The sequence below is a fragment of the Populus trichocarpa genome, chromosome 10, assembly GCF_000002775.5.
Source record: "Populus trichocarpa isolate Nisqually-1 chromosome 10, P.trichocarpa_v4.1, whole genome shotgun sequence".
NCBI classification, from domain to species: Eukaryota; Viridiplantae; Streptophyta; class Magnoliopsida; order Malpighiales; family Salicaceae; genus Populus; species Populus trichocarpa.
Window position 1 is genome coordinate 19,486,116 of NC_037294.2, and position 16,689 is coordinate 19,502,804.

Consider the following 16,689-nt stretch of genomic DNA (forward strand, 5'->3'; position numbering starts at 1 on the left):
AATAAATTATAATTAAAATCTCAAAAGGTTATTGTCTATGCAATAATAAGTGATTCTGAATAGTTAAGTGCGAGTATGCCATAACCAAATGAGAATATGCTCCAAACATATTATGTAGATGATTTAGCATTGTATTTATGGATTAGTGAAATAAGTCTAGATCTAAAAGAAGGTCTGGTCGCGAAACCAGAATAACAACTCAAAAGGACCATGACTTTTGATCCGACCATTGAATTGCGCTCAAATATTTACAATAAATTTTGGAGGTTGTTCTTCTTATAGTAGCTATCCGTCTCGCTACGCGAATAATTAAATCTTTAGATATTAAAAATCTCGTTGAGACCCCTTGATTTTGACAATTTTAAAATTTTCTTTGTTATTTTCAAAACCAGTTGACTAGTTTCACTGACTATTATGAACCGATTGACCGATTAAGGTAAAAGACTAGAGTTTGATCACGTCGAGCTTCTGAAGCATAACATGGTCAAACTGTGTTATTTCGCTAAGTCTTTTTTATTCTATGTCAATTCATCATTTTTTTTAAATTTACTGTGTTAATTGCCCAATTTATCATTGTATGTCAGGAAATATACTCGTAAATATTGTGTCATTCTTAACTTTTTTTTATGCAGAATTTTTTTAAATGATATAAAATGATTATATTTTAATTTGAACATATTTAAATTAAAACATGCTAAATAAGGTCCTACTGGTAATAATAGAATAACAAAAACAAAATCAAAGAAGTGAAAGTAGCACCATTTCTTTTGAAAGTCCTTTGATTCCCGCGTGTTTAGCATTGCCGTAATTATTGTTTTTTAAAGTGTTTTTAAAATTTACTTTTTATACTAGCACATCAAGATGATAAAAAAAAACATAAAAAAATTATTTTAAAACAAAAAATAATTTATTTAAAAACAGCTTTTCTGCTACAAAAATAAACAAGTTCTCATGATTTTGAGGTTTTTTTCCTTACGGAAGAGACCCGTATCGGAGTTGAAGTTTAGGGTATCCTCACAAACGGAGTTGACCGAAAACAAACATTTCATATTTCTAAAACAAAATACAAAGCAATCAAGGTTAATTATATATAAAACATGTAATCTTTCCAACAAAAAAACAAAATAATCAAGGTTAATTATATATAAACACGCTGTTTATCTAGAAAAATAACTAATATAACTCGAACACGAAGCATCACACTAAATGAATCTTTCCTTTTCACCCAATAAAACAATATCTCAATCATAATTTCAGTATAAAGTCAAACTAATTTTTACATGTCAAAGTTTTTTTTTTTTTTTTTGCAAGAACAACAAAACAGGGGAATAAAGAAATATCGGTTCCATGTGTCAAGTTTTGTTAATTTTATTCAATAACAATTATCCTAACAGTTTGTTCACCTTTTCTTAGATAAAGGGAATTATTAGATACTTCCATTAGATTATTCCACCACCCATAATATAAACCATAAAATGATAATTTCAGGGGGTGTAATTTAACTAGTTAGGTTCTGAATTTGCTTTTTAGAGGTCACCAGTTTGGATTTTACAAATCTCAGAACCAAAACTTACATGGTTATTAATTTTAAAATCCGTAAAATTAATCAAAATACATGTTTTAAAAAAAATAATTCAAAAAAATAATTATAAATAAAATACACTTTTATGTGGTGGTGGGAATACGGAGGCTCGTTCTGGGTGTGGTGTTGTTTCAAAGAAAATAGATTGGAGTTTTTTTTTCTTGGGTTGGTGGTCCGTGTTAGACGCATGATTTACTGTGTGGGGAATACGCGCTTGAAAACACGAGGTTAACTTGGCAACTACAGCAGCTAAACAGTTGACATGATCTGTCATTGCATTTTACAGAGGAGGGCCCAGAAAAAAAAATTGTTTAGACTAGAATAACAAAAGATAATAGCCGGAGCACTGAGTCACTGGCCAGTGTCCATTAGAAGAAAAAAAAAAGCTAATAGTAGCAGCACCGAGTCACTAGCCAGCGGTGAAATTCGAGGTCTGTTTGGTTAGTTAACGGTGGTGTATTTGGAATTGTGATAGTTATGACGATTTAAAATATGTTTTACTTAAAAATATATTAAAATATTTTTTTTTATTTTTAAAAAATTATTTTTGATATCTACATATCAAAACGATCCAAAAACATTAAAAAAATTTAATTTCAAGTAAAAAAAATCAAAATTTAAGGTAACACAGTTTGCATTGCGTTCCCAAACACTCCCTAGCACAGAAGTTACTTTTAAAATATATATATTTTAAAAAATGTATGAAAATAATTTTTAACATATCAAAATAATAATAAAAAACTCAAAAAAATTCATGAAACATGGTTTCATCTGCAAAAATCAACAGCCTCTGGAGCCTCAACTTGTTAATACTTGTTTGTAAGTGGTAACGTGTTTTTTATTTATAAATATATTAAAATAATATTTTTTATTTTTATATAAACACATGAATAAAGTTTAAAAATATTAAAAAAATAATTTTAAACAAGAGAATTTCTAAATTTGGGGCAAACGGCGAATACCAAAGACGCCCTTATTTGACACTCGGGCCCACCGTAAACTCGGAAATGAAAAGGCAGTGATAGCACACGTTCGTATTTGTTTGGACTGTAGTGACCAATGAGGGAGCAGGCCTGGCTTCTTTTCCCTACTTGGACAGTCAACGATCTTGGATGACGAGTTTGACATCGGAACAGTACTATTTGGATTTTCCCTTTTTCTTTTCTTCTTTTTTATCGTACCGTGAGGATTAGAATTTGCAATGGCTGTGATCAAATTTACTGGAACTTTTATCATTTTACCAGTAATTTCATCTATACAGTTTCATTGGTAGTTAAACCTTGTATTTATACACCAGATTTTAAAAGCTTAGAGTCATAGATTGGGTAGCATGCATCTTTAAAATTGTTTTTTTTTTTTTAATATTGATCCATGCTTAAGTAAAAGCTGACCTGGAAGTGTCGTTCAAGTTGAAGTGTGGTTGCGGTTGCTTTTCAAAGTGTTTTTCGTGATGAAATGCATCAAAATAATATTTTTTTATTTTTTAAAAATTATTTTTGAGATCAATGCATAAAAAAATTCAAAACACATAAAAAAATTAATTGTAACAAAAAAAAATTTGAACTTTTAAAGAATATAGTTTGTCTTTAAATTAAAAAAAAAACATAATTATCAGGTCACGTGGATTTTCTTCTCGAAGTCGTGCAACAGCACAACACGTGGTATGAATTTTTGGCAACAAGATCAGGCACCCTGACACTACCTTGGTTGGATACAGGAATGAAAGTTTTTGGTGTGGGAATCGAGGAATCAAAATAACCTACGTTTCGGTTACTCGATTTCTTTGTTCTTTTTATTTGGTTCTTTGATATTGTTTTGTTTTGCTATCGAACTAGTGATTTGTTTTTTCATGCCTATGTGTGAAGATTTAAAAACGTCGGAGAAATATTTAGTTGCTCAGCTAATGTTTGGTTTTATAAAATAAAATTTAATTATATTAAATTGAAATAATTAGATTTTAGGGAACCGAGTTTGAGGTCTGGACAAATATTATGTCATTTTTTTCTTTATAATATCAGGGACTACTTGTATGGTTAGGGGAAGATTTTATGTTTTTTTTTTCCCAGTCACTCAGCATTTTTTTTTAGATCTGATCCATTCATATTTCCTGTATTTAATATTTGATTTTATAATTTGTTTTGTTTATTTATATATAGAGTTTTCACAACATCAAGAAAAAAAATCTAACATTTAATTGATGTTTGATTTTATAAAATAAAATGTAATTTTATGGATGTAGAACAACCAAATTTAAATGATAAAAAATAAAATAAAAATAAATACAAGGAACCAGGGTAAACGAGCATATCAGTTAGGTTGGCATTTGAAGAAGGCTCGTCGCGTCTTTGATAGCCAAAAACAACCATTCGGGTGGCAATTGAAGCTTTATATCGAGTCTTGTTCACCAAAGTAGTGTATGTTGATCAATGATACCCCTCTTTTTTTTTTCTTCTCTTTTCCATGTGGAATTTGTGTTGGTCCAATCAAATTTAACAAGGTGTCCTATCATTTTTTTTTTCAAATTTTATCTTCATTTTTCTTATTATAATTTCCTGTCTTGAGTTATTTTATTTTTAATTTAATTCTTTAATATTAGATTAATTCAAAAATTATTTTATTTATTTATTTATGTTGAGTGATTCAAGCCTTTAACATCAAAGTTAATCCAAGTTGACATCGATCTTTTTTTTGCATTGATTTTCTTTTTTGATTTTGTTCTGATACCAAATTTGTTGGAAATTAGATTTCCTGACTTTCTTTGCTTTCCTTTGCATGGGGTTAACTCGGTCTTGTGATCTGGGTTGCAGGATTGACAATTTTCTAAGGTTGACTTTGGTTTTTTTATTTTTTTGGGCTTCGTCCTTTAATGTTTTGTTAATTTAGAAATCAAGTTTCATAATTTTACTTATTTTGTTTTATTTTGCATTCTATTAGATTGTCCTGTTCACAAGATTAAACTCACAAGATTTGGTAGGCTTGCTGATTTTACTAGTTTTTTTTTGTTAAATAATTTTTTTTTCAATTTCATCTACATCTATATTCAGGTTGTTAGAAATCAAACATCATATTTTTTTTATCTGTTTTTTATAGAGTTGTTCCAACTTCACGACACAAGTTACGAGTTTGGTATGCTATCGTGAGTTATCATAAAATGTTTTTTTTATTTTTTCTAATTTCTAATTTTAATATTATAATATTTAAAAATTGAATTTTATAATTTTTTTATGCATTCAATCCTTTTGTGCTTGTATTCACTATCACCTTTTCCATACAAATTTAACTCATCTATTATCCTTATTTTTTATAATTAAATAAATTTTTATTTTTGTTATTCCAGTGACCCGAGTGATGATTTTTTTTTTTTACTTTCTATAACACACCAACGAAGCTTTGATATTTCTTTGACATTTTTTATTGATTTATCTGCGGCATAACGGTACAACGTGTACTACCTATCCAAAAACTAGAAATTAAAATGAAAGATATCTTTTTTAGTGTATATGTTTTTTTATATGATAAAAAATGACTCTCAACTAGAACGATGGTGATAATAATGAAGAAAATTAATAATGACAGTGACAACGACTATAATGACGATAGATAACAGTGGTAATCACGAGAAGAGTTTATAATATGATATTTGTGACGGTGGTGACACCAACGTGGATGACTGTGTTGATCTTGGTGGAAGAGGTGGCTACAGTAACAACATCACCATGGTAAAAATAATAATAGATTTTCGTGAACCATTTAGGTGTTGTTCCAGTGATAAGAGCTTGGGATCAAGAAGTTTGTTTCCTTTGTGGTCTCAGATTCGAACCCTGTGATTACTCATATGATGGTCACTGGAGGCTTACATGGTCGTTAACTTTAGGGTTTGTGGAATTAGTCGAGATACGTGCAAACTAACCCGAATACTCATGTTAAACTAAAAAAATAATATTAGATTTTCATGTGCTGCGTCCTCTGACAATGAAAATAAATGATCATAGCAGTAATGGCATCATACCATTTTTTCAATAAAAATTAGAAGCGTATTTTCTAGTTTATATGTCAATTGAAATTAAATTAATTTTAAATGATCTCAGATATATCACTCTTTGTATTTAAAATAAATTTAATATTTTTTCTTGAATACTAAAGTTATAATGTGAGAAACTGATGAAAAAAAAATCTCTCTTATCACCGATTTAATTCTTTTTTATGAGTGTTTGGAATTGTAATATATAATATTTTTTAAAATTATTTTTTAAAAATATTAAAATATTTTATTTTTATTTTTAATGATTCGTATAAAAACCATAAAAATATTAAAAAATATCAATTTAATATTTTTTTAAACTAAAAATATATTAAAAAAAACATAAAAACAGAAACAGAAACACTCTTGAATACAGTTAGAGGTGAAAAACCAATAAAATATATTATTTGATTGTCATCATTCTTGTCGTCTACCCCGAAGCTACAGTTTATTGCAAAGAGAGAAAAATCCATTTTTAGAAAGTAGCTCCTCCCTCCTTTTTTTTTTAATTTAAAATAACTCTAAAATATGATATCTTTTCAAACAATCGTCCAACTGTTATTGGCGAAAACACCGAAGATAATCTCTCATTTTTTTCTTATTCATCATTTCAAGCCATAAATTTCATGGTGATTTAAACTTACTATGTAAATGAAATGTAATTAGCCTCTACATAACCAGCTTAGATTCGAGTTAAAAGATTTTCTTTGCTCTTCAAATCATTGCAAGGATTAGTTGTTACTAAAAAAATACTATATACTGCTGATATTATAAATTATTTTCTAAAATAGCGAGGTATAGTTTTTCTGGATATAATATAAAAATAATAATATATCTGGACTTTATGAAACTACTGTTTTTTTTTTTTTTTTTTTTTTTTCCGGTTAAAAAACGGGCTTCACGCTCAAGTCTATCTAAATCAAATGGCACCAAGATGAAGCATTATGGCCCACAATCAGGTCCCCACGGCCCAACAACACCCATGTAGTTCAATTCCAAAATCCAAACAAGCACTCACTCAGGCCAGGCAGGATTCATATTCTCAAACAAGTCTCCACTAAGACTCTCATCCAAACAGGCTACTTCTCCAATTCCAAACTCCGGCAAACAGACTGTCCATTCAGAATCCAGTTTTACGTCTACAAGAACCAAATCACCATCTCCCTATACAATTCATAAATTTGAAGCAAAAATCCTAAAAGACTGAAAAAACTAAAATATGTTTACACAATTTGGTGCCACAGCTGACACACTGAGCAAGGCATCAACACTCATGTTTCGGTTCGGCACCGACGCTCACTTATACGACGATCCAGAAGACGTGAACATCGCACCCTTACTCGATAGCAAATTCGACTCCGAGAAATGCGAAGCTCTTAAACGCCTCCTCGCTCTCATCGCTCAAGGCTTCGACGTTTCCAATTTCTTCCCTCAGGTCCATATAAATTACATCTATCCTCGTTCTCTAGTTTAAAAATTGTTAAAATCAATTGGAACTGAATTTTCAATGCAATCGCACTAATTATGCTTACATTTTTAAATTGCGACATGTTAATCTCTGCTTGGAAATAAGAATTTGGATATTGAATCTTTTTTGTTTTTTTTTTGGAATTTTAAGTTATTAGCTTTACTTGTTTGAGTGATGAGTAGTCAATGATTCGCGTTAGATTTAGAAGAAACGAGAAATTCGATTGCTTGGGAATCTATTTCCACGATTAATTACATATTCTAGATGTAGATACTCATTTTAATTTAATTATAAACCAAAACTTCAGGGGAAAACATGAGGTTTTCTCATTTATCATCCCATTCGAAGTTTAATTTTAAAATATATATTGTTAAAATTCTTCTTATAATAGGAGTGCAATCCAAGACTCATTGCTTCTGAAATGCTGCGTGCTCTACTGTTTTACTGTGTGTTAATCGAGTAATTAGGACTGAATTTTGGCTCGAGGATTTAAATTACAATTTCAATACTCTATCAACGGAGAATATATCTTATCTCATCTGCTCTTCTTTAATCAAAGGGAATTTCAGGTTGTTAAAAATGTGGCATCTCAATCACTGGAAGTTAAGAAGCTGGTTTACTTGTACCTGCTACACTATGCTGAGAAGTACGTAAGCAATCAATTTTTATTTCTATTATGCTTCATGCTTCTCACATCTGAGGATATAAATTGAACTTATGCAACAATAAACAACCATGTAAGGTGGACAGTGCATTTTGGCATTACTTCAATTTTATTTTCAGGCGTCCAAATGAAGCATTGCTATCAATCAATTCCTTCCAAAGGGACCTGGGAGATACAAATCCATTGGTGAGAGCATGGGCATTGCGTACTATGGCTGGAATTCGCTTACATGTAATAGCACCACTTGTTCTGGTGGCTGTGGGAAAATGTGCCAAGGATATGGCTGTTTATGTGAGAAAATGTGCTGCCAATGCTCTTCCTAAGTTGCATGATTTGTACCTCGAGGAAAATTCCTCTACGATTGAAGAGGTTTGTGTTTATTAATTTCGAATTCTTCCGTGACATCGCTCCTTTATCTGTGTGGTAAAATGTGTAGGAAATTCATTTAATTTGTAAATTGGGAGCTTGTAATTTATCTCAGCCATGGAGGTGCTACATATTACCATTATGTTTAGTTGATGAGTTCATAGTTTTCTGTTTTATGCAGATTGTTGGAACATTGTTAAGCGACAGTTCACCTGGAGTAGTTGGAGCTGCTGCTGCGGCGTTTACTTCTGTGTGTCCAAATAATTATTCTTTGATTGGGAGAAGATATAGAAGGTTATGTGAGATTCTTCCCGATGTGGAAGAGTGGGGTCAGATAGTATTGATTGGAATACTTTTGCGCTACGCAATAGCAAGGCATGGCCTTGTGAAAGAATCCATAATGTTCTCTTTACATGGAAGAGAAAGATCCCATTCTGAAAAGGATGATTCAGATGATGACTTTGCATTTAAAAATGATGTCAGTGGCACGAGCGGGAAGTATGATTCTGATTTGGCACGGACGATCTCTAGATGTTATATTGAAGGGCCTGATGAATACTTGTCAAGGTCAAGTTATGCTAACAGGATTTCCTTTGAATTCAATGAAGCAAAATTTACGTCTGGCAGAAGTAATGATGAGGTGAAAATCCTACTTCAGGGTACATCTCCTCTGCTATGGAGCAACAATAGTGCAGTGGTTGTGGCAGCAGCTGGTGTACACTGGATCATGGCTCCAACGGAGGAAGTCAAAAGAATTGTTAAACCACTTTTGTTTTTGCTTAGATCATCTAACACTTCAAAATATGTGGTACTTTCAACTTCCTGTGCTCATCTGTTTTATTACATGTTATAATGATCATTGATGTATGTACATGCTAATATATAACTCTCATGCTTCTCTGCTTTTGTTTCTCATAATGCACACCTATTTGTCATCACCTTCAAGAAGGTAATCCATGAGGTGTGGGCTGAGATTGTGATGAGGCGCCTTGGTTGCTTACGTTGAGTGTGAAAATCAGTGAATTTGTTGGAGAGAAAAGGGAGAACATTGTGTTTCTGGGAAAATGAGATCCATGAAGGGAATTTTATTAGAGCTTTGATTAAAACCCAACTAATGTGTATAATTTCTGCCTTTTTGCTTGCTTGTTAATCGAGTGGGATGGTAGATGGTATGATTTTTTCATTTGCTAATTTGGCATAGATTCAATGTGATTACTAATCAACATTTCAGCATTTAAGTAAAAACATTACATTGACGTTTACAAATAGGTACAGTGCTTGTCCAAGGGAGCCTTTTGCTTTGATATATCAATCAGCTATTTTGCTCTTGACATGCCTTTGTTTTCTGACTGTTGGTTCTTTGTGGCGCTACTGTCTTGGGTGATCCATATTATAGTCTTACATAAAAAATGATATGGATAATGTACTGGAAAGTCATTTAATGTGCTATACAAGTAGGTGATTCATGATACCATATATTTTTCTTGGAAGATCCTTCGGCATTCAAGATATGCATGGATGTAAATGTCCTGATAGTACATGATTGGATTTTGTCAAGTGTTTGCTAAAGTTTTAGCTTTAAGCAGTACTAAGGTAAGAATAATTATGGTGATTACCTTTGCAGGTCCTTTGCAACATTCAAGTGTTTGCTAAAGCAATGCCTTCTCTCTTTTCTCCGTACTTCGAAGACTTCTTTGTAGTTTCTTCAGATTCATACCAAATAAAAGCTCTGAAGCTGGAGATTCTTTGTTCTATCGCTACTGATTCATCTATCTCATCCATCTTCAAAGAGTTTCAGGTATTTCCCCACTTTTTAATTTGTCTGATAGTTAGGTGTCTTCTCCTAGGAAGTTTGTCAGTTTGACTTTTCACTCCCTTGATGTGATGATAGAAATAAAATCACATTTTTGCGTTATTTCATGTGCTTTATAAATGCTCTTGACCTCTGAATTTCCTCTTACATAACTTAGCCTTTTGTTATGGGGAGAAAGAAGGGTTGCTTATGGTGTTTGCCATTTTATGCAGTTCATTTTCATAGTATATTCTTAATGACCCTTTGCTCTGTTTCCTTGTACCACTGTCTTAATGTTTGCATTTGTAGGATGCTTTAAGGCATCTTCAGCGAGTGCTAAGTTGTCTAAATCATGGTGTTTCTGTATAGTAATGTAGTGTTGAGGTTTGAATTTGCAGAATAGGAGTAGTGCCAAATAAGTCAGATGAAATTTAGCATAGGGTTGTAAGAGTACTTGTATCACACAATCAAAGCAGGAATTAATTACAATGCTCAAGCAGGTAAATAGCATCTTAATCTTTGAATTATATTTCAAAAGGAATGAGAAAGAACTTATGTGATCACACTTACATCAATGTATTTCATGGACTTGTTGACATATTCACTTCTTCACTCCTCAGTAACAAAAAAATAAAATAAAAACAAATACATAAAATAAAAGGAACCTCATGACACACCTGTGCGCACATGTATGCACGAAAACATTAGAAGTGGTAGGATGCTTAGGCCTCTATTCATTACCTTTTGCTTTCATTTGCAATTTTTTGTGTCATAAGGATCAACATGGTCTTTCAGTGCTTGAGGTGATGCTAATTCTTTAGTTTATTGCCAGGATTACATTAGAGATCCAGACAGGAGATTTTCAGCTGACGCTGTTGCTGCTATTGGTTTATGTGCAAAACAAATTCCTAATATGGCCAGCACATGCTTGGAAGGACTGTTGGCTCTGGCTAAACAGGGTCAGTTTCCACAGATCTTTCAAATGAAAAAAGATAATCTATTTATTGTTTTCTTAAGCAACAGCCTTTCTGCAGATTTGTCAACCTGTGACCCTGGGTCCGCTAATGGAGAAGCTGGTATTCTAATTCAAGCTATAATGTCAATTAAATCAATTATTACACAAGATCCCCCCACTCATGAAAAGGTATATTGCTCTTTTCCTTTTCTTGCCTATCTTCCTTTGACTGTTCATTCTGTTGAGATATTATCATTTATAAAAAAGACCGATGCTAGAAGCAGTATATGTGGTTAGTGTTTGCTGTCCTGTTTTGTGTTACTTCTCACATCAGCAATCACGTGATTCTTTCAATTTGTTGCTTATGCTAATTTATGTTTGGATTTGGAAGATTTTATTCTAATTATTAAAGGGAGCTTTGTGTTCAAGTTTTCCATGGATGTTAGTTTCTTCCTTCATTTGCTTGCCATCGGGGCGGGGAAGGGTGTTTGGCTTCTATACTGTAGTTTCCTCCTGTTCTCTACTTTTCCACTTATTCCGCAGTAAAACTAGTTTCTTTTTAAAGTTGAAAATTTCAACCCTTCAGGCTATTGCTTCATGCCTGCCAATTACCATCAATTTATTCAAACTGTATTATTCCTCAATCAATTAGCTCAACTGATTCTTCACACCATCGTTACTTTACACTCGCATGATGTTATGGCATATTTTTGAATCACAGGTTTGCTTTTAGATATTTTCTTTTACCATTTTAAAGTGACGTCTTTTTGCTTTTAAAGGTTGTAATCCAGTTGGTCCGCAGTTTGGATTCAATCGAAGTGCCAGCAGCCCGTGCAACAATAATTTGGATGATAGGAGAGTACAGGAATTTAGGGGAGATAATCCCAAGGATGCTAACCATTGTACTGAAGTATCTTGCTTGGAGCTTTACTTCAGAAGCATTGGAAACAAAGCTTCAGATTCTTAACACTACCGTTAAGGTATATCAAATACTTTTCTTGTACTTCTCTCAGAAACTATGATGGACTTGTGCCTTTTAGTTTGCTGTAGTGAGCTACCCTTCCCACATATTTGTAACAAGTTGCTGGGTATGCCGCATGTAAATACAAACTGGGACTCAAGATTTATTTATTTTTATCTTATTGTATTTCTAATACTCTCTTAAATTTGCTGTAACCTCAATGTAGATGAATTAGTTTTGGTCTTCTGAGTTTAATGCCTTGAAGAAAACATTCTATTCAAGTCACCTTTTCCTGTAGGTGCTATCAGGTGCAAAAGGGGAAGAAATGCAGACATTCAAAAAACTAGGGAGCTACGTGATTGAACTAGCTGAATGTGATTTGAACTATGATGTTCGCGACAGAGCTCGCTTTTTGAAAAAACTTCTGCCGTGCAGTTTAGATTGTGGAGAGCTGGAGCTAGATACGAACTGTCCACCCAAGAAGCAGGACCTGCCACAAGTACTTGCAGAATGCATGTTTCAGGGACAAGCTAGACAACTGTCACCTGAAAGTATGGATTATCGGGTCTATCTTCCTGGATCTCTCTCACAGATAGTCCTTCATGCAGCTCCAGGATATGAGCCTCTCCCAAAACCTTGCAGTGTTCTCGATCACGAGCTTGATACAAATGTGATTCGTGGTGTGGACACACTAGGTGAGGGGGCAGATGGCACTGACTCATTATCTGGATCATCATATGAGGAAAGTGCTTCTGATTATAGCTCTGAACGTTCTATGACTGTTTCAAGTGGGGATGGTGGCAGTGATGAGACTAGTTCAACAAGTGAGGTTGACAACACTGATCCATTGATTCAGTTGTCAGATACTGGTGATGCTAACCAAAATCAGAATGGAGCTCCTCAATCTGCTTCTACTGATTTGGAGGAGCTGATGTCAAAGAGATCTCTAGAGACATGGTTGGATGCGCAGCCTGGTTTATCAATCCTGAGCACATCGGAACAAAGTCAACTCCGTAAATCTTCAGCTAGAATCTCCATAAGGGATATTAGCAGTCGAGTTAAACCTAAAAGCTACAGACTCTTAGATCCTGCTAATGGAAATGGATTAAAGGTGGATTATTCATTTTCACCAGAAATATCAAGCATATCACCCTTACTTGTTAGTGTAGAAGTTTCCTTTGAGAACTGTACCGATGAGACCATTTCAGAAGTAGCCTTGGTGGATGAGGAATCAAGCAAAGCTTCAGATTCTTCTGAGAGGTAACTTTAATCTTTGCTTGTCTAAAAAGTTCTCTTATTTGTGTATTCTGGTCAACTGGTCTAGCTATTCAGTTGAAATCCGAGGCCCTATTAATGTTGATTCTGTTAAGCTATCACATGCCTCCGAATTTAACTTTTCAGTCAATTTTTTTTTCCTAGTTTGTTGGTTGAGATCCCATAGCCAGCCCATACCTGCATACACATACATTGTAGCCAGGATCTGAGTGCGATCTTTTCTTACCAAGGAAGTAATAATTCATGGTTGGGGAAGTCTGTGCTCCCATTTAACTCTTCACAGATTCCTACACAATGCTTTGCACTTCATTCGAGCAAAACTAAAATGTGTTAAGAATCAGATTTACAGTCATTCCTAAATCACACAATTAACATTAACATTAACAAAAAAACTACAAGAGGAGGGGTTTTACTGTACCCCTCCTCACAAATCACTATTCCAATGAATAGTGATTTGTTTCCTTCCTTTTTTTTCAATTTTTGTTTTTGTTTTTTTTTTTAAATTCAATAAAATCCTTTAATATTAGGTTTATTGGGAGATTGAACTTCATAATTTTTTGAATTTACTTTCTACGAGGTTATTCTAGTCTCTTAACTCGGACCACAAGTTTGACGAGTTAACTCGATTGACTCAAGTTTTTTTTTCTCTTTTCTTAATTGATTTTTTTTCTCAATTTCATCCTTCAACATTTGGTTGATTAGAAATTAAGTTTCGTGATTTATTTGGTTTGCTTTCTATGAGATTATTCACATCTCATGACTCGGGTCACGAGTTTATAGAGTTAACTCAAATCGACTTGAGTCATTTGTTTGTGTCTTTTTTAATCAATTTTTCAATTCCAATTCCGTCCTTCCAATTATGTTTATTGGGGATCGAATTTCATAATTTTTTTAATTTACTTTTTATGAGGTTATTCTAGTCTCATGACCTGAACAATGGGTTTGTCGAGTTAACTCGAGTTTTTTTTCTTTTTTCTAATTGACTTTTTTTCTAATCAATTTCTTCCTTCAACATTGAGTTGATTGAGAATTAGGCTTTGTGATTTGTTTCAGTTTGCTTTCTATGAGGTTATACCCGTCTCATGACTCGGGTCACTAGTGGTGGATTAACCCGACTTGACTCAAGTCATTTTTTTGTGTTTTTTTAATCAATTTTTATTTTTTTAATCAATTCTCAACCTGGTTGATTGAGAATTGAGACTCGTAATTTATTTCAATTTGTTTTTATTGGGGGTTGACTCGGGTCATTTTTTAGTTTTGTTATTGTTTTTTTTTTCAATTTTATCCTTCAACATTAGGTTTATTGGAAATTAGACTTCGTAATTTGTTTTTTTGCTTTCTATAGGGTTATCATAATCTTATGACTTGACATGCAAATTGACATATTAATCTAGGTTGACCTGACTCGATCCAACATGTTACTGTCTTAATATTTATAAAAAAAATATTATTTTTAATATTTATTTTGAGTTAAACTATTTTTTTACCAAATATCCGAGTTGCCTTTGGACCCGCCAAGTTGACCGGGTCATATTGAAACAATCCCCACACGGTTTAAAATATTTTTCTACTAGAAAAAATATTAGTAACACCTAGATATATTTTTATATTAATAACTTTTTTGATCCGACCCGTAGCATAGCATGGGCCAGTGATCTAGTTGATTTCTAATTCCAAGTATTCATGCAACTAGGAGTTTTTTGGGTATCCTATTATTGTAAATGTGGATTATTGGCTGGAATTGGGCATTCTTTTGTTAGATTTGTGTTTGTGATTAGTAGACTTTCTTGGGTTTCCGTCATGTTTCATACTTAAGTGGCAGGGGTACCCAATCAACTTGATCTTTAGGCAACCATAGGAAGTCTGTCCCATCTAACATAACTCCAAGGTTTCTTTGACCATATAACATGCCCTTCTGTTTTACTGGATTTTAAGCACTAATTACAGCCACCTGTTTTTATCTGAATACTGCAGCTCACCATCTCATAAGGATGTGCCAACACTGGTTCCTATGGAAGAGATTGCTTCACTGGAACCTGGTCAGACAGTAAAAAAGATTGTCTATGTTTGTTTCCATCACCATCTATTGCCTCTGAAGCTGGCGTTATATTGCAATGGCAAGAAGCTTTCTGTTAAGTTGCGGCCTGACATTGGATATTTTGTGAAACCACTTCCAATGGATGTTGAAGCTTTCACAAATAAGGAATCTCGTCTCCCAGGAATGTTTGAGTACACCAGGAGGTCAGCTCATTTTTTTTTGGCATATTATTATTTTTCATAATTGATATTTAGAGAGATAAGGAAATGAAGGACTTATATTTCATATTCAGAAAATCTGCTTATGCTTTTTTTTCTGCTTTGTCATGTTAGCATCATTTTTGTATTGGTGATCTAATTGTTTTTGGTTGTGAATCTAGAAAAGTTGTCTAAAACATCTATGGACATTTTTTTTTAGCTTTGAACTTTTGGATTTAGAAATACATTGTTGGTTCTCTCAAAGATCAAACATATCTCCTTACAGTTCATTTTGGTAAATCAAAAGTTCATCTCACATTCTCTGGGAAGATGCAAGAAACAGTCTATTCTTCCTGGACTTTGAGGGTTTGATGATTGTTCAAGTATAATGTTACGAGTAGGAGACTTCTATTATCTTGAAATTTCACCACCTCCTTCCTGATATAGCACAGTCAAGATGGAATAACACAAGAAAATATGTGTAATGTCGTTTATACTGATAGCTGCTGTAAAATGTCATTACATGTTGAAAAGCTTCACTTCTAACTTCCCATGATGAACTGAAGCAATTGCAAAAGGCGTCGTACACACACATAGAAGAAAGGAGATTCTTTTATACTTGGAAATCTCTTTCTTTGAGTGACAGTGCAAGTTTTTATCTTCCTTTTCTTTTTTAAACCTACATTGAGCATTCTGAACCAAAGTGGATTTGTTTTTTTAACGTGCCAGTTTCACCTTCATAGACCACATTGGGGAGCTCAACAAGGAAAGTGGTGACAATGCGTTAGTGAAAGACAATTTTCTATTGGTCTGTGAAAGCCTAGCATTAAAGATGCTTAGCAATGCAAATTTTTCTCTCGTATCTGTTGACATGCCAATTTCTGCCAAACATGATGATGTCTCTGGTTTGTGCTTACGATTCAGTGGTGAAATTCTGAGCAACTCAATGCCTTGCTTAATTACCATTACTGCTGAAGGTAAATGCTCTGAACCGTTAAATGTGTTGGTAAAAGTCAACTGTGAGGAAACTGTATTTGGCCTAAATCTGTTGAATAGGATCGTCAATTTCCTTAGTTGAGTCCTCTTTTTATTTGCTTTTAATTGTTGATTGTGATCAAAATAGTGAACTCATTGATCATTGGGTTTGATAAAAAAGGTGAAATACTGGGAATTTGATTGATGCCATTGTGTTAAACTGTAATTGAACTTGCTAATTTCTGTAGCTGCTCACAATACTTTGAATATTGCCTTCCAAATTCTTTCATGTCAGACAAATGTATAGCTTCGAAATCATTTATGTAACTTGAAATCGCTTGGATCCTTGTCACTGTTATTATTGAAAGGTTTTCTTTGTTCTTATTGATATGATA

At 33.1% G+C, this 16,689-nt stretch overlaps 1 protein-coding gene across 2 annotated transcripts; it reads left to right on the forward strand.

Moving 5' to 3' along the window:
* Positions 1-6,625: 6,625 nt before the first annotated feature.
* On the forward strand, positions 6,626-16,684 carry LOC7458139 (AP3-complex subunit beta-A). Of its 2 annotated transcripts, none has more exons than XM_002315183.4 (11): positions 6,626-7,038; positions 7,641-7,717; positions 7,855-8,104; positions 8,283-8,909; positions 9,726-9,899; positions 10,726-10,852; positions 10,928-11,037; positions 11,628-11,828; positions 12,108-13,069; positions 15,059-15,325; positions 16,049-16,684. In XM_002315183.4, exons 1-11 carry the CDS (start codon positions 6,823-6,825, stop codon positions 16,395-16,397), a joined length of 3,360 nt encoding a protein of 1,119 aa, XP_002315219.3. In that variant the 5' UTR covers positions 6,626-6,822; the 3' UTR covers positions 16,398-16,684. The 2 variants fall into 2 exon arrangements, with proteins under 2 accessions (XP_002315219.3, XP_024465628.1); XM_024609860.2 differs by having other exon boundaries at positions 6,891-7,038; positions 7,631-7,717.
* The last annotated feature ends 5 nt before the right edge of the window (positions 16,685-16,689 follow it).